The sequence below is a fragment of the Quercus robur genome, chromosome 11 (genome assembly GCF_932294415.1).
Source record: "Quercus robur chromosome 11, dhQueRobu3.1, whole genome shotgun sequence".
Classification (NCBI taxonomy): domain Eukaryota; kingdom Viridiplantae; phylum Streptophyta; class Magnoliopsida; order Fagales; family Fagaceae; genus Quercus; species Quercus robur.
In genome coordinates, this window is record NC_065544.1 from 27,097,006 (window position 1) to 27,122,691 (window position 25,686).

The 25,686-nt window shown below is 33.8% G+C and overlaps 2 protein-coding genes across 7 annotated transcripts; one reads left to right on the plus strand and one right to left on the minus strand.

Moving 5' to 3' along the window:
- The first annotated feature begins 2,501 nt into the window (after positions 1–2,501).
- Positions 2,502–15,397, plus strand: LOC126705675 (fatty acid amide hydrolase). Of its 2 annotated transcripts, XM_050404796.1 has the most exons (21): positions 2,502–2,717; positions 2,825–2,914; positions 3,056–3,165; positions 3,280–3,340; positions 3,956–4,146; positions 4,226–4,355; positions 4,528–4,605; positions 4,704–4,851; positions 7,030–7,142; positions 7,229–7,304; positions 9,348–9,419; positions 10,041–10,092; positions 10,636–10,716; positions 10,810–10,893; positions 11,077–11,180; positions 11,336–11,428; positions 11,885–11,953; positions 12,464–12,528; positions 13,919–13,980; positions 14,966–15,061; positions 15,180–15,397. In XM_050404796.1, the coding sequence occupies exons 2-21, from the start codon at positions 2,836–2,838 to the stop codon at positions 15,240–15,242; spliced, it is 1,827 nt and encodes a 608-aa protein (XP_050260753.1). In that variant the 5' UTR covers positions 2,502–2,717; positions 2,825–2,835; the 3' UTR covers positions 15,243–15,397. The 2 variants fall into 2 exon arrangements, with proteins under 2 accessions (XP_050260753.1, XP_050260752.1); XM_050404795.1 differs by having other exon boundaries at positions 2,502–2,914.
- Positions 15,398–16,679: 1,282 nt separating this feature from the next.
- LOC126705750 (phosphoglycerate mutase-like protein 1) lies at positions 16,680–25,686 on the minus strand. Of its 5 annotated transcripts, XM_050404930.1 has the most exons (11): positions 25,390–25,534; positions 25,139–25,288; positions 23,112–23,179; positions 22,850–22,957; positions 22,639–22,718; positions 19,093–19,255; positions 18,519–18,593; positions 18,271–18,359; positions 17,579–17,698; positions 17,053–17,097; positions 16,680–16,976 (listed from the first exon to the last, which is right to left on the minus strand). In XM_050404930.1, exons 3-11 carry the CDS (start codon positions 23,169–23,171, stop codon positions 16,859–16,861), a joined length of 858 nt encoding a protein of 285 aa, XP_050260887.1. In that variant the 5' UTR covers positions 23,172–23,179; positions 25,139–25,288; positions 25,390–25,534; the 3' UTR covers positions 16,680–16,858. The 5 variants fall into 5 exon arrangements, with proteins under 5 accessions (XP_050260887.1, XP_050260883.1, XP_050260884.1 ...); XM_050404926.1 differs by lacking the exon at positions 25,139–25,288 and having other exon boundaries at positions 22,850–23,034; positions 25,458–25,686; XM_050404927.1 differs by lacking the exon at positions 25,139–25,288 and having other exon boundaries at positions 25,390–25,676.

A 25,686-nucleotide genomic window follows, 5' to 3' on the forward strand; every position in this document is an offset into this window, starting at 1 on the left:
CTTATCCACAGACGGCGTCAATTGTAAGGACTCAATTTATAACGACTCCAAAATGGTATTGGGTTCGTACATTAAGAGCCCAAACAATATAATTTGTAGAGCGTGGGCTGAAAGGTTAGGCTTTGGTCACCGGACAATGGTTAGACTTGGTTTTCATACAGAGGCGAACCATGTTTGCTCAAGAAGTCTCTCTCCTCGGCATGGCCTGGGAGGCTCTGGTTCTTGGCCTTTTTTTCCAGCCCCTTTTTCTGGATTGCTTACTTCTCTTTTTATATTACCCTTTACCCTTCCTCTAACGTCCACGTGCAGGTTCAGCTTTCCAAGGCTGATACTTGTCCCATCAGCCCATACCCAAAGTGGTTGGGGGTGGTTGTAAAAGCTGAAAAGTATTGCTCTGTCTGGCGCAGAGTATTTAATTGCAGTAATGACAGCCTTTCCTTTGTCCTTTGTCGCCATATTGTCCAGAGATCCTTTCTCCATCAATGTGGATGTATTCAGCTTTTCCTTAAACTGTTCCTATACCGTACTTGCCATTTCTCTCAGGAGCGCGTTGGGATGCCGAGGACAGAATCATCCTCGACTATATCTCTAGGCCATTTGGACTTTCACTGTATGTCCTCGGCAATATCCCTCCTCGGCTCGGGCCTTGGGCCCTAAAGTAAAGTGGGCCGGGGTCACAAGTTCTTTGGCCCCACAGATAATAACTCGGTTAATGAAGGTAAGGATCATGAGTTTGAATTTATTATTGAAAAAAAGAAATAAGTGCTTGAATTTTCATCTGTACAAAATATTAGTTCATTGATATATTGATCCCATTATAAAAAGTTGCACATCAGTATTGAACATCCAAAAATCTCAATTAAAAAATTAATTGAGATTTTTATCATAGAACATTCAATGGAACAATTATTATAGAATTATTTTTTTAATTGACAAAAAAAATCTCAAAAAAAAAAAAAAGGTTTCCATTTGATGAACATTTTTATCCATACGCGCTTAGTTTGACGCGTGGGATGATGAGATTCGTCATCTCATCTTGAACGTCAATCTCGAGAAGTCTTTCTTAACGGCAACTGTCAAACCAAAGCCCACCAATAACATATCATATCAATGAAAACGATGTCGGTAGCTTAACTAAGCAAAGCAGGCATGGTTCGCGGGTCCAACCAACTCTCACCCGTATGAGTATGACGTATGATACATACATACTACCAAAAATGAAGGTTCATTTATGATTTACGTATAAGTTACTTTAATTTGTTCATATTTAAATGGGAAGTTACTAAGTTTATAAAATTTAGCTTAAAATTATAAAATCAAAAGAAAATTATTATTTCAATGCCTGGCTCAAATTCATAATACAAAAGCAGTAAAATAGTAGGGTATCATTGATCTTATATATATGATCCAGTTATTTGATCATGTGTTTGAAATCACAATGGCTTAATCGTGGGTTTTTTTTTTTCTTTGATTCGATAGTTCAACGTGTAGGAATTTGAATATTGAATGTCTTTCTTAGAAACACTAAGAAGTTTCAGTTAAACTATAAAGTGTTTGACTACGTTTGTTCAATGGTTGTTTTATAATAATTGCTCAAATGAATAATGAAATTGTTTTTTTAATTTTATTTTAAAATGAAATTCGAAATAGGAGGTTGAGTTGAGCTTGATGGATGGATGGAGCAAGTTGTTTTGGATTCGGTGTGGGACACTAGACATCACAAATTCATATATGGTTTGGAAGCAAAAGTTGTTAAAATTTATGATAGGATCCTTTTAGGGACAAAAAAAAAAAATCGCAAAATTTGCATATTAGCCTACATTTCCCTCATGGGGCATAAAAATAGAAATAAAAATTTTAATTACAAAGTATGGTGGACCCATGTTTGAGGTGGTAGACTAATTAAAAACATTGTTAAAATTTTTCTCAAAAAAAAAACCATTGTTAAAATTAAACTGAATTTATGTTAAATTTCTAACTTTATCATTAATTCATTATGATAGAGTGTAAAAAAAAATTAATAATAATAATATACATGGTTTCCATCTCAAAAACCTATATTCCTATATCCACGAGACAATATTCCAAAGAAACACATTTTCTTCAATTACTAGTATAGATAACAAGTTACAACACGACCTATTTTTATAATAATGGCCCATCCAAAAAAAAATATAATAATGAGATTTTTTTTTTTGGTAAATAAAAATGGGGGATTTATGGTTATATTGCACCCCCGGACAGGACGTCAGGTGATCCGAATTTATAGTTGCTGCCTATGTGGGATTTTAACCTCACTAAGGATGTCTACCAACGGACTTCTATTATGGACAACGAGACTCGAACCTAGGTGTGTTGCATAATAATAATGGGATTCGCAAAATATAAAAAATAACTCAAACTATCAAAATATATTTAAAATATATATATAAATTTATACAATTTACTCAAACTCTACTGTACACTTTTTGTTTTTCACTCAAAAGTCAATCAATTCCATGGTTACCTCTGCCATTCGTGGAAAACACTTTCCATGAAGAAATTGGTATTTGGCAATGGTAAAGAGCAGCATTAAGTGCACCACTGTGTCATTGTACCACTTTTTTCTAAATGAAGACTGCAGTCTACGGAAGCAACAAATACTATTAGTTATCAGTATTTAATCTCCGCTTAATTCTCAACGACTCATTCACTGTCACTGACCTGGTTTTGGTTTGGTTGGTTGGGTTTTTCAGTACCATAATTTTAGCCAACTCATTCATTCAAACCCTCTCTGAAAGTACCTACAAGGCTACAACTTCTTTGTTCTGGTTTCATTTTTCAGTACTAAAAAAGATGGTAAAAATGCGTGCCATGGTTCCGGCAGAGGACGTTGACTTGTCGACCGTCAAGTACGAGCCTGAAACAATCCAAGGTCAACCCACATACTCAAAATTCCATTTCATTTACAGGGTTGCTTTCATTTTTCATATATGTGTGCAAAAATTCAATCTTTGTTGTTAGAGCCTTGATTACTTGTTCCTTAAAAAAAAAAAAACTATGATGGTTGTTTCAGCTCCGCATTTGACGGGGTCGGTGTTCAAGCTGTTTGTTAGGATAGTGGAATCAAGGGTGTTGGGTTCTCTGATTGTGTCTCACTTGAAAAGGCAAAATAAAATGGTTGAGGTTTGTGTCTCTCATTTTTTTTTCAGTTTCTGTTACATCTTAGATTGAATTATGTGTAACAATCAAGTGGGGTTGTTGTTGTTGTTGTTGACTATAAGAGAATTGGATTGGCAGATGTTGCGGAATACTGTCATACCTGAGGCTCCCATGTTTAAACCTGAATTCCCTCCTCAAGGTTTTTATTTTTTTCCTTATACTCATTAGTTTCTTTTCTTTAATTACTGTTTTTTTTTTTTTTTTTTTGGGGGATAGGATTTTAGATCAATTTTAGTTAAAATTTAATATTTGGTTTCTGTTAAATGGCTACTAATGGTATCAAGCTGCTTCATATTAGTATATCTTATTTAATTAGTATTTAAAAATAATAATGATTGTTATTATTTTGTTAACCATCTGCTAGTTTAATTATTTGGTTTTGGTTCAACCTGCTTTTTGAAAACGGGATTGTATAAAAATGCTGTACCCAGGAAAAAAAAAGAAAGAAAAAAAAAATGTGATCTTTTTAAAAAATCTGTACTTTGAAAATCTATGGTTTGAAACCAATTTACTTAAGGGATTGATAACTATATCCATCAATCTCTAGTTTTATTTATTACATTATGTGGGAAAACCAACGTCCAACAGGAAAACCACAGAAGGTAGTAGCAGTTTGCAAATAATCATTCCATACAAGTACAGAGAGTAACAGGAAAATTGGGTGTCACACACAACATAGTGCTTAAACTTGTGCACTTAATTTACAAATCTTTGAACATGAAAAATGATTTAATGAGTGTGATGTGAATTTTAGAACCAGAACATGGGGTTGTTGTCCTTAAAGAATACGGAAAACCTGAGGACCGAGTTGAATCAGCCTTAAAGTGTCTTCCACATTATGATCCTGCCAGCCACGGGAACGTGGAACCAGCTTCATCATTCCGGTATTGGAAGATACGTGATTATGCCCATGCTTATCGGTCTGGGCTTGTGACCCCATCTATGGTACGTTGCTGTTACTAGCTAGGAGTTAAGTTTATTTTCAACTGGATTTCAAAAGGAACATTCCGATCTCAATTTATAGGTGGCAGAGTACATCATCCCAGTTATTGAAGAGTTCAGCAGCAAGAAACCCCCAACACCATTATTGATTTCCTTTGATGCTGAGGAAGTCAGGAAGCAGGCTGCAGCCTCTACACAAAGGTTTGAGGAAGGTAATGCTGAATTTTAAAGTTTCATTCATGCATATGATGGCATTTACAATTTTTTTACCTATAAGAAATAATTCCACTTTAATATAAAATTTTGTCAAGCATGATTGTGTTGACTGTGGTGGAAATATAGCTCAATTAATCACTATGACACCTTTTAATGTTGGTTGTGCAGGAAAACCATTATCTATATTGGACGGGATTTTCATGGCAATCAAGGATGACATAGATTGCTTCCCTCATCCATCTAAGGGTAAGCAATCATTGAGATATTTTTTTATGGTAAAAAGGTTTCATGAGACTGTCTCTGAAGGTAGTAGACAACTTTAAAATGTCATTCTATGATGACAGGTGCAAGTACATGGATGCATGAGTTTCGCTCTGTTAACAAGGATTCGGTTTCTGTTTCAAAATTGCGTAGCTGTGGTGTAATCTTTTTAGGGAAGGCAAATATGCATGAGTTCGGCATGGGTACAACAGGAAATAATCCAAATTACGGGTAAATTTATTTCTTAACAGCTAAAATAATGTAGTTATAATGTAAATTTATCTATGAATTTAAGTCATTAATTATTATCAACACACTTAGAGCTTTTTAGCTCATTGGAATAAATTAATTTTTTGGAACATGTATGAACCAAATTATTCCTTGATAGCTTTCCTAAATATTGAAAATGTTGTCTTTGATATCAGTACATGCCAATTGTTTAAATAAGGAGATTTGGGACTGAGAGAGATTCTTTTTGGAGAAGGGTAATAGGGGTTAAATATGAAAGTGAGAGAGGGAGGGGGGAAGAGGTTGGTGCTCTAACTCCATGCTGGTCCTTATAGGGTAAGTTTATGTAAGTCTATTAGAAGTGAATGGCCTAATTTTTCTCATTATGTTCAGTTTGAAATTGGAGATTGGCCAAGAGTAAAATTTTAATGGTGTTTGGTGCAGTAATAGTCCTTTGAAATCGAGTTTCCCAGAGTTTTTCAGCATTAGTAGGGATAAGGGGGCTTACTGGTTGATCTCATGAAGTTCCTCAATGGGGTTCTTTATTGGGATACGGAGTTTTTGCATGCAGTTCAAGATTGGGAATTGGAATCCTTGTCTACTTTTATGGATGTTATATATGGTGTCTCTTTGAGGGGTATTGGTGAGAATTAGCTATGCTGGATTCCTGCCAAGAGTTGGGCTTTGAGGTGAGTAGCTATTATTGGGCATTGATGGGTGTTTGTGATCAGTCCTTCCCTTGGAGGATCATTTGGAAGCCGAAGGTTCCTTCCAAAGCAGCGGTCTTTTTTTGAATGACTGCTTTGGGGAACATTTTGACAATTAATAACTTAACGCAAGCAAAAATTATGGATTCTAGATTGGTGTTACATGTATAAATGCAGTGGGAAATCAGTAAATCATCTTTTGTCCTATTGCAGTCCAGCTTTGGTCTATGGTGTTCACGTTGTTTGGTCTCTACTAGGTAATGCTGAAGTCTGTGGTTGACCTTCTAGCATGTTGGCAAGGGAAGTTTGGTCTGCATCACAACAATATTGCCTAGATGGCTGTCCCTCCTTGTGTTCTTGATTGTATTGGTCCCCAGCTGTATACATTGTGTATAGTCGGGTGACTCTCTTTTTAATGTTTGAATAAATTTTTTATTACTTATCCAAATATATATTTTTTGTTTAAAAACACTTATATGGTAGGATATAGTACACCGCTATCAACAGGTCTTGGAGTGACTGCCTGTTCTGTTTGTCCCTCGTTTATGAACACAAGGCTTCTATTTAGTTGAATCACCTTAGTTTGTTTCATGGATGTTTGCAATAACTGTCGAAATTTTCAGTTTTATACTTAAAATTTACTTAGATAGAGGAGGATTCATCTTTTTCATAAGGTTGTATGTGTTGTTGCAATGGGGAAACGGTGGATCATCTATTGATCCATTATGAGATTGCACATACACTTTGGAGTGAAGTCTTTATGATGTTTGGGATTCATTGGCTGTTTCTGGACACAGTAGCCTCCCTCCTTTCAAATTGGTACTATTGGCTAGATAATATTCCTTGAATGTATGGAACTTGCTGCCAGTTTGCATAATGTGGTTAGTGTAAAAAGAGCATAGCAGCCATACTTTTGAGGAGAGTGTGAGATCTATCAAGCAATTGAAGTCCTTGCTGCTTCGAATTTTGTTTGAATGGTCTTGGATATAGGGTTTTACCAACTGTATTTTCATTTTGGATTCCCAACTCCCTCAGCTTCTAATTGATTTGTTTGTATTTTTTCAAGGAACATAGGGTATTCCTTTTCTTGCAATAAAATCTATTACTTATCAAAAAAATACATGGCATGCATTTTAAGTATGCAATTCTACCTTGATCACTGTATGAAAATCAAATGCCTCAATGGGATGTGTTTCAAGATGGCTTGGATTATTTTTAATTATCTAGGTTGGTGGGCTGGTGAGCATAGCTTGGGTTCAACCTGTTTTAGTTATTAACCGTTGTTTTTTGTACTTGAATAAGTTTTATTTTATGAGTAATAAATGTTCTTGTATACTTATGTATTGAATTTGACCTAGGGTCTTGATAAGATTTTTAGCCCATAATTTTAATTTCTTTGTTGTACAAGTTCCTTGTTTCTCCCTCACTAGTTAATACATAAAAGATTTTCTGATTGATGTATTTTGAAGTGCAGAACAACAAGAAATCCTCATGCCCCTGAAAGGTATACTGGTGGATCTTCCTCAGGTCCAGCAGCAATTGTAGCTTCTGGACTATGTTCTGCTGCACTTGGAACAGACGGTGGAGGTTGTGCAAATATAATATGCTGGCTGCCCAGTGATTTTTATTTTTATTTTTCTAATTTTTATGCTTAATGTAATGTTAAAAGGCAGGTTCCATTCGTATTCCTTCATCCCTTTGTGGTGTAGTGGGCTTAAAGTCAACATATGGACGGACAGATATGAAAGGGTAAGCACTTTAAACATTGGATCCAGGGTGTGACACATTGCTTGTATTTTTTACCTTGTGCAGTTGTGCATTTCTGATATAGATGATGTTAAAACATTTTAAATAACAGTTATATTTTCAAGATTCTAGTCAAGAGTATGGTAAATCTTTGAACTTAGTAGCACATTTTTTATTGTCGTGTAAAGTAAAAAGTCTATTCTATTCTGACTACTTCGGTAGGTCAGTCCCCTTGGACACAGTGCATGGGTGGTAGTTGTAATTAACATTTGGAGTGAGGGAAGTTTGGAGCTCAAATTGCTGCAGGACCATCAGCAACCATTTTGTGTTGTAGATATAAAAAATGGAAATGGTGGAAATTTGTGGTCATTCAGATAAGACTCCTGTTATGATCAAGATGAAAAAATATTAAAACTTGTAGAATAAACATACTTAATTTTTTTATTAATAAAATTTGATTAAAGATAAGTAAAAGGCCAAGGGTAGAGGAAGAAAAATAGAATAAAATGAGTATCTTCCAAAATGAAGTGATCTACATACAGATACATTTTAAGACTACTCTTTTTTTGGCTATAAGAAAATGATTGTCATACATGAACCCCATGTTTTTATCCTTGAGTTCTTTATGTTGCGTTGAGAATCATGATTATCTAACTTCTAGCTGAATCTACACCCTGAAAAGGAACATCATATATTATACTCCCACTTTTACATAATGCTAGATGTTAGTAAGGAGGTGAAAAGTTCGTTAGGTTTCTTATTATCCTTCGGGGAAGATAAGTTGGCTTTGAAATTAGTGTACATTAAACTGTGGTGTCCCTATCAAAGGTAGATTATGTAATTACTATAGACCTTTGGAAAACAACCTCCGTGTATGACCAGTATGAAGCAGCCTATCAATTAAAAGAACCTTCCATTCTGTGTTGAAGTATATGAATGGTTGGGCGGCATTGAAATTGATACTAAACTACTAAACTAGCAAAGGTGGTGTAATGCATTAAACCAAAAGCACTGCAGAAAATCTTAATCCATAGCCTTTTATAATTTGTGCCAATCAGTGAGTTTGCTGTGTCTTCATATCAGGCAAATACTTGCCTCAGTTCAGACATTCATATCATTGTTTTGTGGCTGTACAATGATTGACTCTTGTCAGATGTAAAAATAACTTTCTTAGGGTAAATTGGGAATTAAAAAATAAATAAAAAGTTTCTCAGGAGAAGAGTTAAGGTATCACAAAATCTTACGGACTGCCTCAGGAATAGCTGCAGGCTTTGTGATATAGTAGACGAAACAGGTCACTGACCTCAGACATCTTCGTATGTGATATGTCAGGATGAAGAATTGAATACTTCCTTTTCTGCATTTACTTTTTGATAGGATTCAAGCAGACATCAATCCAGTCTTCTTAGCAGTTCAAGGATGTTTTTACTTTGGGAGATTAAACTTTTTCTCGGATTGTGCTGCCTTGCACCAATGGCTGACCAAAGCTTTCCTTAACATAATGATTATCCTGTTTTGTGGCCTTGTTTTGTAACATGCTTTATTTTAGCTATAAAGCATATATAAATTGTTTTATATGAAGAAATATCTTTGAAAATTTCCTCTCTTTTTTTTTTTTTTTTTGATAAATATCTTACAAATCACAATATGTCTAGCACAATATGGGTTATAGAATTCGTTAATTTGATATCTGTTACATCATATTAAATTTGGCATCACCGTACACAAGAGCTAAATGAATTTTGTGCTTTTGTATTTTCCAGCAAGAAGGTAAATTAATGTGATAAAATTTAATCTGTATGTTTTAAGTATAAGGTAAACCAAAAGGCTCACCACTACAATCTCGTTGATTTTTAGGATCCAACATGTCTGACACATGCTTCAGCTTTGATCATTGTAATCATTTCAATATAGCAAATAGGGGGAGTCCTCATTTATTCACATGTTAAATATTTGGCTAATGTACTGAAGATACTATTGATGCTATAGCAAGAGTTTTTCAAGCATGAGTGATTGAAAATCATATTTGGAACCTTTTCTTTGTAGATCATTATGTGGTAAAGGGACTGTGGAAATTATTGGACCAATTGCGACAACAGTGGAGGATGTCATGCTAGTGTAAGCACTTCTGCTTATGAAGATGTTCATCACTACTTTGTGTTATGTTTAGTTTCTATCTTCTAATGGATTTGTGATAAAGAGCCCTCCAATTTTATTTCATTGCTACAGTATATATTATTGTCAGTTCCAGTAAAACATGTCTAAGTTCTGCATTGCTCTACTTTTTTTTTTTTTTTTTTTTTTTTTTTATAGTAGTTCTGCATTGCTCTACATTGAATAACTCTTGAATCATTAATTCTTTCTCCCAAATCATAATTCAATTGTGTGGGCCATTGTAGAATTTTGAGATGGCTTGAAGTGCATAATCCATTTGTTCAGTCTCCTTTTTTTGGACGTGTTGCTTGAAGTCCCAGTCGTGTACATTCATCAACATTTAGGGTTCGAGTTATAGTCCAGTGTTACCAACACCCTCTGTGCCTCTGTGGTTCTTGGTGTTTGGGTTTCAAACCCCACCTCTCCCTTCCTCTCCTATTTACCTATTAAAAAAAAAACCATTACATCTGACTTTGATGCAGTTCCAAACTATTGCCTTGGTTACAGAAAAAAAAAAATTTTGGTTGAAAACATTTGCTTGCCTTGTATTCCTTCATTAATTCTTATTGACTGATAATTCATCAGGTATGCAGCAATCTTGGGCTCCTCTCCTGCAGATAGAATCAGTTTGAAACCGGTAACTTTAAACCTTTTAAAAAAATATATATAATAACTTTAATAATCCTTCTTACTTGTCAAAATAATGTACAAGTTTAAATACATTCTACTTTTTAAGCCTTGATTCAATTCACTAGAAGCCTCATTTTTTTTTCTTTTCCAATAGAGGAATATGTAGAACTGGAAGAAAGATGCATGGTTCACTGATTGCAATTCACATTTTGATTTGGAATTGATAATAGCTATAGAGTTAATAATAATTCTTGCGTCCAAATATAGTCATGAAATAGTGTTGACCGCTCAGGCTGTCTGTTCAGTATTTCTACCTTGCTTGATTGTGAGACAGGTCTTCAAATATATTTACTTTAGTTTATCTAGAACCAAGTTTTCAGTCACTCATTGGCCCTTTTTATTTCTCCCATTTAGTGGGGATTAAGGCTTTGTCAAGTTACATGGTCCTTTTTTAAGGGTGGACAGCTGCAATTAACCTTATTTATTTATTTATTCTTTTTTTGTATTTCATTTAAATGTAACTAATTGTCTAATTTCTTCTGATTTGTAGTCTGAACCTTGTTTGCCAATACTGTCATCAAATGACAGTTTAAATGCTTTGGGATCTTTGCGGCTGGGAAAATACACAGCGGTAATCTCAGTTTTGTTTCCACTGATGTCGATTAAATTTAACTGCTTTAGATATCAGATTTCATTTTATAAGTATATGATTATCCTACTGCAGTGGTTTAATGATGTAAATTCGACTGATATCTCTGATAAGTGTGAAGATATTCTAGATCTGCTGTCAAAAACTCATGGTTGTGAAGTAAGTCCATCATAACTAGCATGTGCTTGATAGTTTTTTTATTGTTCATTCTTTATGTATTACTTATTTCAAAATAAAATGGTGCTTATATTTCGCTGAAGTACTATGTTTCAAATTGAGAAATAACATTCTCATACAGTCATAATATGCTGAGATACAACATATTTCATATTATCTTTCAAGATGGTGGAGATTGTTATACCTGAGCTAAATGAAATGCGTACTGCTCATCTTGTTTCAATTGGATCTGAAATGCTGTCTTCTGTGAATCCTTACTGTGAAGAAGGGTATGATTCTTTACCTCTTTGCAAAGGTACATTAGTAGATTGTTGTATACCAAAACTAGAACTGAGAGTTTTTCACAAGTTTCTGGAATTGTTCAGAATCAAGGATGATGGTATATTTAATTCAATATGGCCTCCTTCCTTTTTTCTTTCTGTAGGAAAGGGGTGAGGTTTAATTATGATACTCGTACTAGCATGGCGCTTTTTCGATCATTTACTGCAACAGACTATGTGGCTGCCCAGTGTTTTAGGTGAGGCAAGATTATGATAAAAAAGAATTCAGTTCTTTTGGAACATTACATGCATATTGTTCATATTGTTAATTTTTTTCATATCTACAGCGGAAGAGTGTAATCCTTACAAGCATGCTATAGTTAATGGAATCTCATAAAATAATGGATATCCAAAAATGTTTAACACATGTAGTTTATGTGATGTTTTTAGATTAGTTTCACTGGTCTTCTATTTTTGGAAAGATACGATTTTATCTGCATTCTAGGGCATGACACATAAAACCCAGGAGTGTTAATTGTGTTCTTTTTTCCATTTTTCTATGAGTGACCCTTCAGAAATATCTGATGTACTTAATACATATATCACATCCTCATTTAAGGCCATGTAGTAAGTGAGATTCTCATTATTTTTACTTGGTCTAAACGATGATAGTTCTTTGTATTTAATTCTAAATATTTTTTGGTTTGCTTCAGGCGAAGGCTTATGTACCATCACATGGAGATCTTCAAGAAGGTTGATGTCATAGTGACCCCAACAACTGGGTACGTAAGCCTAATTGATTACAGTGGTAATAAGTGCAACTAAAGTGGAGCAAATGATGATACACAATAAAAGTTGATCCAAATAGAATCTTTATATATCACATATAATAGTTATTATGTACCTTTCTTCCTTTTCTTTTTTTTTTTCTTTTCTTTCTTTTTTTTTTTTTTTTTTTTTTTTGCTTATAAATGCTATGAACTTTTATTAGAAAGGTAATAAATATCTGATCCAGCCTTGCTGTGATCTTTTTATAAGCCAATTTGTGATAAATCTTATATGTAGGCTTATTGTATTCTGAACTTGGTCTGCTTTTCTCAGTTTTAGGGAGACACATTAATTATTTGCCTGTGTTTAGAGTTTCATTTACTATTACTCCACGTGATTTTCAAATAACAATACAAATTTGATTTTTGCACTTGTTTATGTCTAATTGATTGTCATTCATAGCCAACATATGATTTTTTCCAAAGTAATTATAACTGAATTAACATGCTTTCTTACGCTAACAGCATGACAGCTCCCATAATACCTCCTAGTGCACTTCAGTTGGGGGAGACAGATATGCAGGTTACAGGTTTGTTGTCTATGTTTCACGTTGAAACACATGAATTTAAGAAATTTCAGTCAAATTGTTTGTTTCTAATCAAATTACATTGCCTTGGGCCTTTATGTTTCTCCTAATTTCTTTTCTGTAATTATAATTACTGTTGTCATTTTCAATTATGAACTAATGATGGGGCTGCTGGGCTGGTTATAATTCTTCATTTACACTTATGAAAGAATTGCACATGCATGATAAATTGCATCTATCTATCATCAGTTTCTATAATTTGAAAGGTGGATAAGTCTTATGTTGCTATATGATAATTTAAAACCTTACATGCATGTTTTGTGAGTGAAATGGTGGTTCAGTTGATAATAAACGTTAAGTAATTTAAAAAAAAAAAAAAAAAAAATCTTTTCTCACTAAAAAATGTGTCTGACCGCACTTCCTTTTGGTCTTTTGCATTGTCATAAAATGGATAGACCAGGCCAATATTGATTCATGCCTCATCTGATTTCAATCCATCTACTGCACTATTGTCTTTCTTTTTTCCAACTGCCTTTGGTTCCACATGTTTAATTTCAAGCTTCGAGCTTAACCTGACTCGAAAATGGTGATGTGACACCATCCTAAGGTGTAAACGTTTACATTTATGTTGCATCCATACGTTCTCTTTGTTTTTGTAGAATCTTGGTTATTGGGAATGCCAACCCTGCAACTGGAAAATGTTCTTTGCAAGCCACAATTTGACATGAAGTTAGATGGCCTCATAAGAAACTCCACATAAGGGCCATAAGGCCAAGAGACCTTATTTGATGGCTAGGGGCCCCAGGCTCACTTGCCATACTCCTCCCACAGCATTCATCCCATCAAACCCAGTTACCCTTTTCCATGTAGCATGTTAGTCCACTTTTGGATGTATATAACTCTAAATGTCCTTAATGTGAAAATAGCTCCTAAGTTAAGTAGCTTACGTCTGCGTGAGATTCGAAGACCTTGCAACATTTCAGGTTATTCATCATATTCTGAAACTAGAACTGACCCTTTGAGGTTTTACATTGGTTTTTTTCCAGTGTTTATATTTATATATATATATATATATATATTCTTTTTTTGTTATAGGTTCAATGATCTCCAATTTCCAAAGTTTTAGATTGTACATTGGGCACATGTCTGGAATCTTTTTTGATATCATAGATTCAATTATGCCCATTTTGCAAAATTATGAGATTGTGCAATAGGCAAATTTTCGGTGTCTTTTTGGTTATTAACTTATTATAGATTCAATTATTTCCATTTCTATCTATTTTTGTTAAATTTGTACTAAATTTTATGTTTCAGTTCTCTTTGTTGTCTATATTTTAGCTTTACACGTTTCACCATCTTTTAAAGTTTTCTTGCATACCCTCCTTGTTTTCAGGTGATCTTATGCGGTTTATCATTGCAGCAAATCTTCTTGGACTTCCTGCCATTTCTGTGCCTGTGAGTGATGCGTTTCTTTTTCTTAAAAACCTATCGGAAGTGTTCTATGGTTTATATGTGTTAGGTACTCTGCTGTCATTCTTTGTAAATGCAATTAACAGAAATGGACTCCCACCTTTACAACAAATTATGAAATTCCCATTTGTGCTTACAACCAATGTTGCAACAACTCCATCCAGTCTTGATAATTTTTCACACAATCTATAAACTTTGAATCTAAAGGATAAAGAGAAAAAGATAAGAGGAAAGGATAGGAAAAACTTATGGTAACTTTCTTAATATCTTATGTTGCTTGTCTTGAGTAGAACATAAGTGCCAAATAATTGGAGGACATATCAATTTTGTTATGGTACTTTAAAACATATCTGTACATATCTCTAATGTAAATAAAATGAACCCCTAATTCCCAAGCTTGATGTTGTTAAAATATGCAACAACTCCTTCCAGTTTTCCCCCTTCCATATCATATACTAATCTGCCAGCAATTTATTGTACCATACGAATCCTAGAAGTGGAAACCTCTTCCAGACATTTTGACCATGAGAACACACTCTTCAATCTTACCCTCATCCATTTCTGTAAGATTTCCCTCCCATGTTTAAAAGCATGTTCTGTTTGTTTTAGTGGTAACTTTCAAATTATTCTCCCTCTTTGTCAAAAAAAAAAATGTAATTTTTTGTGAAAATTAAAACAATTAGTTCTTGAACTCATCCAAGATGCAACCCATTGAACTGAGTTCAAGAATTTGGGAGCTTACTCCAGCACACAAAAGGTTATTAAACTTTTAAATCTCTACATAGAAAGCCTCTCCTCTATTTAAGTTTTGGACATCTCTAAGTAACTTAATAGCCTATTACATTCAGTCACTATCCAAAGATAGATTCTTTGACCAATCAAGAATTCTGGGTGTGTTTTGCAACCTCTTTTATGTTTGCAATTCTGTTGGCTAATTTTTTGTCTTTTTGGGTAATTCTTCATTGTTCAGGTCGGTTATGATAAACAAGGACTTCCAATAGGTTTGCAACTGATAGGCCGTCCACGGGGTGAAGCTTCACTTTTGCGTGTGGCATTTGCAATAGAGGTATCAGTTCTTATTATATTATTGAATGAAAGAAAATGGATGGTACATGCTATGAGCAACTTGTTAAAAAAAAAAAAAAGTGCTTGTCACTGATCTAAAGTACTCGTCATTTTTTCAGGAACTGTGTGCAAAGTCTAGGAAAAAGCCTGCAACTTTTTATGATGTTCTGAAGACTAATTAAAGTGCTGTGGCTTACTGTTGCTGTTTAATGTTTATACATTGCCACAGCTCTTACTGCTGTGGTTGTCAATATCAAAAGACCTATGTTACCTTGCTAAACCAATTTGTCTATATCCAACATCAATCCAAATGGGACAATCACGATTGGATTAATAACGGCTGGGAACATATTGTTGATTAGAACATATAGAAATCGAGTATTTAATTGCATTGTGTGATAATTTGTACTTTATAGGTTTCGGCATAAGATCTAACAAGATCTAACTCCTTTCAGTGACTATCAATATATAGACGAGAGTGATTTGCGTTGGCATTCAGATTCTTTTGGTAGCCATTGTCCATAACCTCATTGCACCCCAAGATTGAAATAAAGCCCTGGAAAAGAGTAAAAACAACAGAAAAATCCCACCCATCTCTCAGCTTTGGCTTTTTTAAGGCCCGTTTGGATCACATTTGCGTTTGCACATTTTTGCATTTTTTTTTTTTTTTTTTTTTTTTTTTTGGGACCAGGGCCTCTTGCACTGCTCATGAAACATGAACAGTACAATGAGACAGCTACAGTAGCCCAATAGTGAACAGTAATTAAAAAATTATTTTATTATTATTTTTAATTTTCAGCAAAATAAACAGTATTCAAACGCACACTTAAATTCACATTAGTCAGATCAAAATTGTGTGATAGTATGTTTATAAGACACTTCTCATCCCTGCTCACCTTTTGATCTCAAAACTCAAACACCTTAAAGCTGCTCCCATCTGCCAGCACCCTTTTCCGGCTGCTGCACATCAATTTACTAGCGTAACAGATAAAAGCATAGTATACAATGCACAAAACTTCCATATTTGCAAGATGTTGAAGAAATTGTTAGTGGGAAATCTTCCCAATTTGGAAAGGTTGATTCACAGACACCCACAAGCTGTAACACCAAGGTCCAACCTCTACACTAGCATAACACATCTCTTAAAAATTTGACCCTTCACTTTGGGGATAAAAGATCTGGGAATGTTTAGGCCCCATTTAGTACACCTACTCAAACACATGTTTTCAGTTTTTAAACAACATTATACGTATTTTCACATTTTTTCACTCACACATATTTTCAAACAACAAAATACATCTTTTTAAGTGTATGTACTAAATGATTATCAAAAAAAAGTGTATGTACTAAACACCTCTCTTAAGTGCTGTAAAATGATGGTTAAGGACATACATCACAACAAAACCATAATGGTAATAACAAACAGTTGTGCCATTCATGGCTGTAACGGGCGAGAGGTATAGTGAGGGAATGGACATGAACAGGCCTAAGCTGCACTATAAACGACCCCTTCTTAAACCTTGAAGATTGCAGCTCTACTAAATTGTTCCTAAGATCTAGTTCACTATAATTTTCCCTCAAAATTGAATTTTTGTCCATCTCTTCTTGATTGGCCGAACTTAAATAAAACCTCTTTATCTAACAATCAATTTCAAAATGTATGTTACCACAACACATAGGATAATAGGTATGCAGTTTAAGAGAAGCCCACGCTTCAGAGAATGCATTTAGTATATGGAACTGAATGTTCCAATTTGCTTGATACATGAACCTCAAGGCATATTTTTTTCTATGTAAATCAAGAATCTGGCCCCTCTTTCTCTAGTTTATTCTCGTCCACAACATCACTAGGGCGGTCCAGCCCAGCAGGGATCTTTCCTGGATAATTAGTTGTTGAGGAATCTGAACCTGTCATACTGGCCAAACAAGAGAAGTCATAAGAATCCTGAACAAAAAAATTCACCAACAGTTTAGAAGAGTTCATAAATTCACCTTCTATCAACAATGACCATAGAACGAAGCTCACAATTTGCAAAGCTGCAAGTACATGTTGCAATAGTTATTTTTTATTCGTGAATAAGTTGACAAAAGGAGACATTGATGTGTCAATTAAACCCTACATCAAGCTCCTATTTAATTTTTATTTGAAGTAATTTGCTTATAATAATCCTATATTTAAGAAAACAAAAACAAAAAAAAAAATTATAAGAGATTGATTTAAGAAAAGATACATTAATGATTTCATTACAGCTCAAGGATGCAAAAATAGAAATGTTACAGTATGTAAGGACATGCAGTGAGAAGAGATCATGAAGCATGATATAAAAAGCGAAATGAAAAACATATTTCAAATATGAAAGGCAAAAACTCTTATGTAGTGAATATTATATCTTATGTACCTAGGAGAAAACAGGGTAATACCCTGAAAGGAGCATCCTTATCTACAAAGCTGATGATTCATGTTTAAAGATTGAGTCAAAATATTCTTCAAATAAATAAAAGGCATATGGATAATTACTGTTTGCATATCTCTTTCTTCACCAAGGGGTGACAGTCATTTCCAAATGAACTTAGCGTGTGAAACAAGAATCCACTGTGGGTAACAATTGCAATCTCCTTCTCTGGCCGTGTCCACAACCTGAGAAACAATTTTACAGAAAATCAGAGGTTCCACTTATGATCAGTCAAATTGAATAACCATATATGCTTACAATACCTAAATAATAAAAACAACTAAGAGAAAATATTGAGGAAATCAATCAAAGCTTTGTAACTTTACATACTTCTTGGGACCTATTGGCTTTTTAGATTCATGTTCTATACAAATTATGAGAAACATGAAGAGCAATCAAAATTTATTTTGTCCTTGTCAAAGACAGGATCTTGAAAGGATTGATAAGCTGGAAAGTTCATAGTATGTTGAGAAATAAAGGATCAAAGCTAGCAATACCAATGAGCATGTGATGAATTAAAATGAACCTTGTGCTTCAAAAGGTTATAAGTTAGATTTGAAGACAGCACATTGAACACCATGTTAGTCACAGGATATTAATTGATGCATCATGTGTCCTTTCCAGGGAGTAGGGAAATGTAAGATACCACAATAGAACAATAGGAAGTCCAACTTCCATGTAACAAGTGGTTGCAGTTTCAATAAGTTACTGTTTGAATGAATGTTAGGGCCTAACTATAAGTAAACAAGCTTGTCACCAGTTCATGAACTTCAACCCCCTAGCTGCAACTTCCTCCGTCGTCTCTCTAATAGCAGCCTTCCATAATATATCCTCATCACTTTCTATCTGCAAAATAATAGTAATAATAAATTTTATTCACTATAGAACCAAAGGAAACAACTAATTTTCGCCTGAAATTGTACTGCCAGCAAAAGATAAAAGCATCCTCAATGAAATTATAACTGCTAGCTGTTTCTAGATTTATTTAGATATCTAAGTTCTTACCAATGAGAAATCAATTGCAGGAAAAAGGAACTGATATTCACCGACATTCCTCCTTTTATCACAAGGGTGAACTCCCTGCAACCAGATATATACAATCCAAAAATACCTTTAGATGTCAATAAACTAAGTTACTGGATAACACTTGAAGGAAAAAGGAATGCAGCAACAATTAATATGTACCAAACTCATCACAATTATTAAAAATTTCTGGTCTAATAGAAATGAATGGAACATTTTCCATCAATGGCCTCTGCATCAATTTGAATTAGAGAATTCTAAAATTTGTGCAATTAAAATTAGAAAAAACCAAGCCAACTAAAACAAAAAATTACAACAGACCAATTCTGAAACCATCAACGTGCAAATGGAATGGCTGACTCTCTTCCCTATGAAAGCATTGAATTTCTTCTACAAGATAGCTTAAAGAATTTATACTCACTAGGTTTAACAGAAATCTTGTAGGCATGAGCTTGATTTTATACTCATTAGCTCTCAACAATATGATACACTTTCCTCCAATGGGATGCATGTGTAAATGCAAGAAAGAAAAATATCTTATTTTCACAAGACATACCAAATGTTCTCGACAAAGTTCTACTGCTATGATTGGCGGGCAGTTAAGACTTGAGATTGCAGCACGACTACTGTTTCCTGCATTTGCCACCATTAGAGGCAATACATCCATCCTATCTGTATAGCCCTCACCACCAAATACTCCAACAGCAGTCTGTATGGTCCTATAATCAAGTAACCATAAGCAAAATTTTGCAACATTAATAATTGATGCATGTCTTCCCAGGACAAATAACAACTACATGAAACAAATTCATCTTCCAAAAGGAGAACAGACAAAATGCCACCATATTTTTATACATCCAATGAAGTTTGTTTCAACTTAACTTGAAAATTATCTGATATTACATCTTTGCAACTCAAATTATAATAAATTACTCCAGTAGCTTCTATGTTTGCTGGAAATAATTTATGACCAAATAATGCCCTCTCCAACTTTCCTTTTTTTTTTTGATAGGTTTGGCCCCAAAGGAAGAGGAAGGGTAGATTCAAACAAGGGAGCTCTGCTTCATGAGACGTAGTCCTAGCCAATTATGCTACCCATGAAGTTAATGAGCTCTGCAATTACAGATGAACCAACTCCACCTGAATGCTAATTGTAGAGATAAATGACTTTTAAACAGACTAAATCTCAAACTACTCAAACAGTACCCACAAGTTTATTGAACTTCCATAAACTATATATGCTACATAAATCCAGCAAGATTTATATGAAATTATACTTCTCTCAATTGCCTTTGATTTTAACATAGAAACAGGAATTTTTTGGCAATCTGCTAATTGGCCTCCAGCTTTTGCATGGGAACTATAATCAATAAAATGTAAGCATCTCACAAGAATAAAATGCAATCCCAAAATAAAAAAGCTTCTAAAAGAGCACGTTATGTTCAATTGAATAGCATAATTTTCATATATTTTGCTATGTTAAATTGTATAGAATAATTTTCATATATCATGCTATGTTCAATTGTATAGCCAAGGGTATATAAGTTTCAAGCTCAATCAAAACTCACAAATTAACATTATCCATTAGACAAGGAGGTGCAACACAATATCCTTAGGTTTTCCTCTCTGGTCCTATGGATTAAATTGCACTTTCTTTTATTGGTAAGTTACTCACACACCAAGTGCATCTTGAAACAACAACTTGACCCTCACCTTGCTCTTACAATGGGAGGAGGTGCCATCTTAACTAGAATTCATTGGCCTGTTGATTTGTAATTTATCAGAAATCATTACATATTTAGTTGTTTGATGACAACATTGCAAGAACCACTACTCTTCAGGACAGCAAAAAAAAATTGCAAATCCCCAACTCTATCCACCTCACAAGACTTGTTAGTGATATATTAAAGTAATTGTTTTTACTGCCCCCACCCCCCCAAAACAAAAAAAAGAAATGAAAAAAGTTCTAATTGGTCTGTCATGTACTGACGCTAGTCTAACACAAAGAAGGTGAGCAGTCAATGTCAAGGCCACTATGGTCATTTTCTGAAAATCAAACTAAAATGGTGCATTAAAGACCAATTTGATTGTTGTTTACAAGAATTACGCTTCAATATAAAAAATATGCTGAACAAGGAGTATTCAAATCTAAACAACAGAAGTGGAATTACTCATAATGGAATTTGTTTAAGTGATATATTTATATGATTTCATGCTAGTTTTGCAAGTACATCAAAACAGGATATTTCAATTCCCAGGATTCTAACACATGAGAACCATCAACGCTGAAGCAAAAAAAAAAAAAAAAAAGACTTTTATAGGCTTCGAAATTCCAAAGTATTTACATCAAACACTTTAACTACAACAAATTTAGATCATGCCAGGATGGAGATTGTAAATGTAAGTAACTAATGAATCACTTATGGACTGATTTTATGAATAACAGTTTCTGCATTTTCAAGGAAACTCTGAATGCTTAATTAAGTAGAGATATTCTGAAAACCCCATCTCCTCAAGAAATCTACCCTTGAGATTTTCTTGTGAACCCATTCATGAGCTTGAGGAAAAATAAAAATATCATTGAAGCCTGACAATGTACACACAGACTTCCACCCCATCACATTGCTAAGAGTTTCTGGGCACATCCACTATTAGACCAGGATTAAAACAATATTAGCATGTGCAAATGCAAATTTGCAAGCATAGTTGTCAAATGTGAATCGTATTGTGAATTGATTTTTTATTTTTTTTTCAAATTATAAATTTGGAATATATTCCAAACGTATTTTATAATATTTAACAAGTTAACTAAATAAATCAAATTAACCTGTGTTTATAACATACACATTCAAATTGATTAAACTCAAAAGTGATAATACATGACAAATGACCCAAAATAATAATTTATTTTCATCATATTCATCATCTTGCCTAATCAACTCCATCTAAGTCAATGTTATCATCATGTTCATCATTTTGCTAATTTATTTCTTCATTGAAATTTTCTTCATTTACTATCTCCTCTTTTTTTTTTCTTTTTAATTTTTTAAAAATATTTCTTCATGGCATTCTAGCTTCTTAGATTTTTAACAGCAACGACAAAATTAAAAAATAATTATATTGTCAGATTCATTGTACAGAAAAGAATTTGCAAATATGAAAGTGAAGTGTAAGCTAGTAGTCCAAATTTTGAAGAAGAAAGAGGGGAAAAAAATCTTATGTATATGTTATTTTATTGGGCTAAATTCACCTAACAATTTTTTTGTTAAAAACAAGTCTAACAACCTGTTGGATTCAAACAAAAGCACAAATTTTAACAAAACAACTCATTTTAAAGCATATTTCTATGTATTGTACGGTACTATGATTTTATGATACAATATGCACCACTTTATTGTACTATTTATGAGCACTTCCAATTCGCCATTACGATACGGAACTTTTTGTGCACAATACGATACGTATCGCGTATTGTATGATACTGACAACTATGTTTGCAAGTTTGCACATACACAGGTAGTACAAAACTTTGAGTGCACCAAGTGGAATTCATATAAGAATCAAAGATCCTGTGTAGTAACTGCACATTCTCTTTCCAAAAGTGTAGTGCCTTGTATCTGTTGCAAACATGACCATAGTCTATCACTCTTATTGAACAATAAAAGCCTATAAGTGGTCATTTTGACCGCGAAAATCAAGTTTATCAACAACAAAGTTAATGTTCAAAAAACATAAATGGAACAATTCCTTCCAGCTGTATCAGCATTATGTAACACCACCAGAACTATAAAATTTGGAAGAGCACATTATAGTGCAACTTTCAAAACCAATCAGGAAAAGAGAAAAGAGTATCTCAAGAACCTTTTTCACTTCAATCCAAGTAAAAAAAAAAAAAAAAAAAATCTACTTTTTAGCTTCAGATAAAATCACTAGACATCATTTCAATTAAATAATTCTGCCCACACTAATCAGAAAAGCATGACTCTAATATCATAGAAGTGGCAATTTTTTTTTTTAAATTGATATATTACACAGACGTGGAAAATATAGCAACAAAAGCTTATCAAGATCCAATATGTGTACAAAATGCTGATGTCAATACCTTGTCAATGGGGATGTAATAACTAAATCAACCCGCTTGGAAAGCCCACTGGCATGAACATGCTTTCGCAGATTATCAACCTGTAATATTAGCCAGAGTACTAATGCAATATTATTCTCATGGGGGTATTACATTATTTCAAACAAGACAAAAATTTTGGTACAGCTATTTTTATAAAATTTGGATAAACGTTTAATGACTTGCTTTATACCTGTTGCCAGCCTAGTGGTGTAAGGTGTGCATCAAAGTATTCTGGAGACAAGTATGCCTTGTAGTTCTTATCTCCCTCTACATTGTGGATCCCTTGTGCATGCCTCACCTGGATGTATGGTTTTAAAAGACCACAATGCCTTGAGTTGCGAGCAAAAGCCAAGAAAGAAGGCAATCTTGAATGTCCTTCAGACAAAATGTATAGAAGCTTCAAATCCATGATGGACTTGGAAACTAATTTGAAAACAAATTTGGATACCAACCAGGTGAAGAGTTTTGCATCTGTGCAATGGAAACAAACATGGGCCTGCACCACCATCCATATCTGCAACTGAAGACAATCGCTTTTAAGTAAGAAACTGGAAATACATCAGCACAAAACAATTTGCTTGTAACATTTCAAGTAAAATAAGGATTTCAAGATAGCATCGGGTCAAAATCACAAATATAATACATGTATGTATGCATTTTAGTATTTATAGACTAGATATAACAAAAACATGTGTTTAAGAAGAGAAACAACTAACTCAGCAATCACTTGCTTAGTGTATGGCCATGACCCGTGAGAGGATCCACGGCTAGAGCTGTTTGGAGTCTTTGGACCATATGAAAACAACCACTATATAACAAAGAAACATTATTGCTCCCAATGCTCCACTATTGCAAAAGGGTCTCAAGCAAATCTCTAATAAATAACAATATGCAGGTTTTTAGTCTTCATGACAACCCAGCAGGCTTATCATGGAGAATGAGGATTGAAGCTAAGAAAACTTCATTAAAATGCAATGTTCTTCTAGTAAGTTTCAGAGGTAAATCCTGCTCATTGATCTAAAAGACTATCTTGTAAATCATCAATAGATTACAGCTAGCCATTGGATACTGACAGTGAATTATTAACCAAACTCTTGAGAACCATCATAAGATGAAAATTTTGCAAGCAAAGCTTCGGAGAGATGTATTCATAGAACTATATGGTCTTAAGTAGGAAAAATATTTGTTATTTCTGGTCTGCAATCATGGTTAATATAAAGTCATGCAACACTGTGGAGAAATAATGTCCCCCAATGATCACAGTCAATAAGTTCCATCACTAAACTAATGGGATAAAAGATAAATATACAATGAATAGAGGTGCTACAAGAATTTGGTTTCTTTTAAAAGCATGGACCTGAAGATTTCGTCCACTGAAGAAAGCTGAAAGTATAATTAAAGCAAGTGATCAAACATGTATAATATTCAGAGCTATGTCCATGAGCATCAACTCTAAGAACAAAAACAATCCACAAGAAATGCAGGATTGGCTGTCAAATTAATGTTAACAGTTATAAGGTTAAAATTTTAGAAACAAACTCAATTAGCAACATTGTGATGATGAATCAGGCTGGACCACTGTGTTACAAATTTCTACATTGTTGGCTTTTAGGAAACACTTAGAGTGTGTTTGAATACCGCTTATTTTGCTAAAATTGAAAAATTATTACTGAAAGTACTGTAGATAAAGGTAAAAGTTAGTTGAAATAGTACAGCAAGCTCATGAATAGTGTCAAAAAGTGCAATGGGGCCCATGATAATAGCAAAAATAAGCTGAATAGTGAAATAATTTTAATTTTTCATTTCAATCCAAATGCATACTTATACAGCTGTAAAAATTTCACACGTTTGATAATCATTCCAAGTTAAAATGTTTTATTTTTTCTTGATAAATTCCAAAGTTCATGGAATTTACAATGAGCCCATAAATAGTACCAAAAAGTATAATAAAGCCTATGAATAGTAGCAAAAATAAGTTGAATAGTGAAATAATTTTAATTTTTCATTTCAATCCAAATGCACACTTATACAGCTGTAAAAATTTCACACGTTTGATAATCATTCCTAGTTAAAATGTTTTATTTTTTCTTGATAAATTCCAAAGTTCATGGAATCTATAGGTCCACAATTTTTTTGAATGAATTGATAAAATCTTAAAATAACGCCGCAAAGGTGTTCTCTTTGCATCATTTCCAATAAATCCCCACCAACAATACCTTCTTCTTTTTTAATCGGGTTAATTTAAATTCCATATAATTAAAAGCCAAGCTTTCTTAAGCATGAACAGCGAGACCAGAAGCACATAACAAGCATAATTTAATAAGCAAGATTTACTGCTATTGAATAAATGAGCATTAAAGGGCACATATATAATGGGAATGGTCAAGAATTTTATGGTCAGATAAGAAATCCCAAATGAAAATGTACAAAAATCACAAATTTCAATCCACAATACAATTTCCCTTACACAATATCAAACCTTTAAAGATCAAGCCAGTACTATTTTCCCGTAAGATTCACAGATCAAGAAAACCAAAACCTCATCTCAGCTACATGAAAATTTCCACAATGACCCTCATCCCAAGACACCAGCTTTAGCAGCATAAATCCAAGATATATACCAAACAATCTTAAAAACAAATAAAAACCCATATGAAATAACTCAAAATTAAAACCCACATAGTTATATATGTGTGCGTTATTTGAGTATTAGGGAAAAGGGTATATTACCAGGGTTAGAGGAGAAACAGAGAGCAGAGAAACGAGAACGAAGGGGTGGGGATGAGTGAGATTGAGACCTGTTAGAAATGCGAGTGGACGAAGAGAGATACGTTAGAGAATTGCAAGTGCCTTGCCTGTTTTTCCTATGATAATGTCTGAGTGTGACAGGACCAGTTGTGATTGGATTAAGCGTATTATATATTTCTGAATAATAAGGATTAACGGGATTTTTAATAATATTGGTCATGTTGCTACTTCGCTGTTCTATGCTAGCTTTGCTGAAACTTGTCTTTGTGATTTTATTTT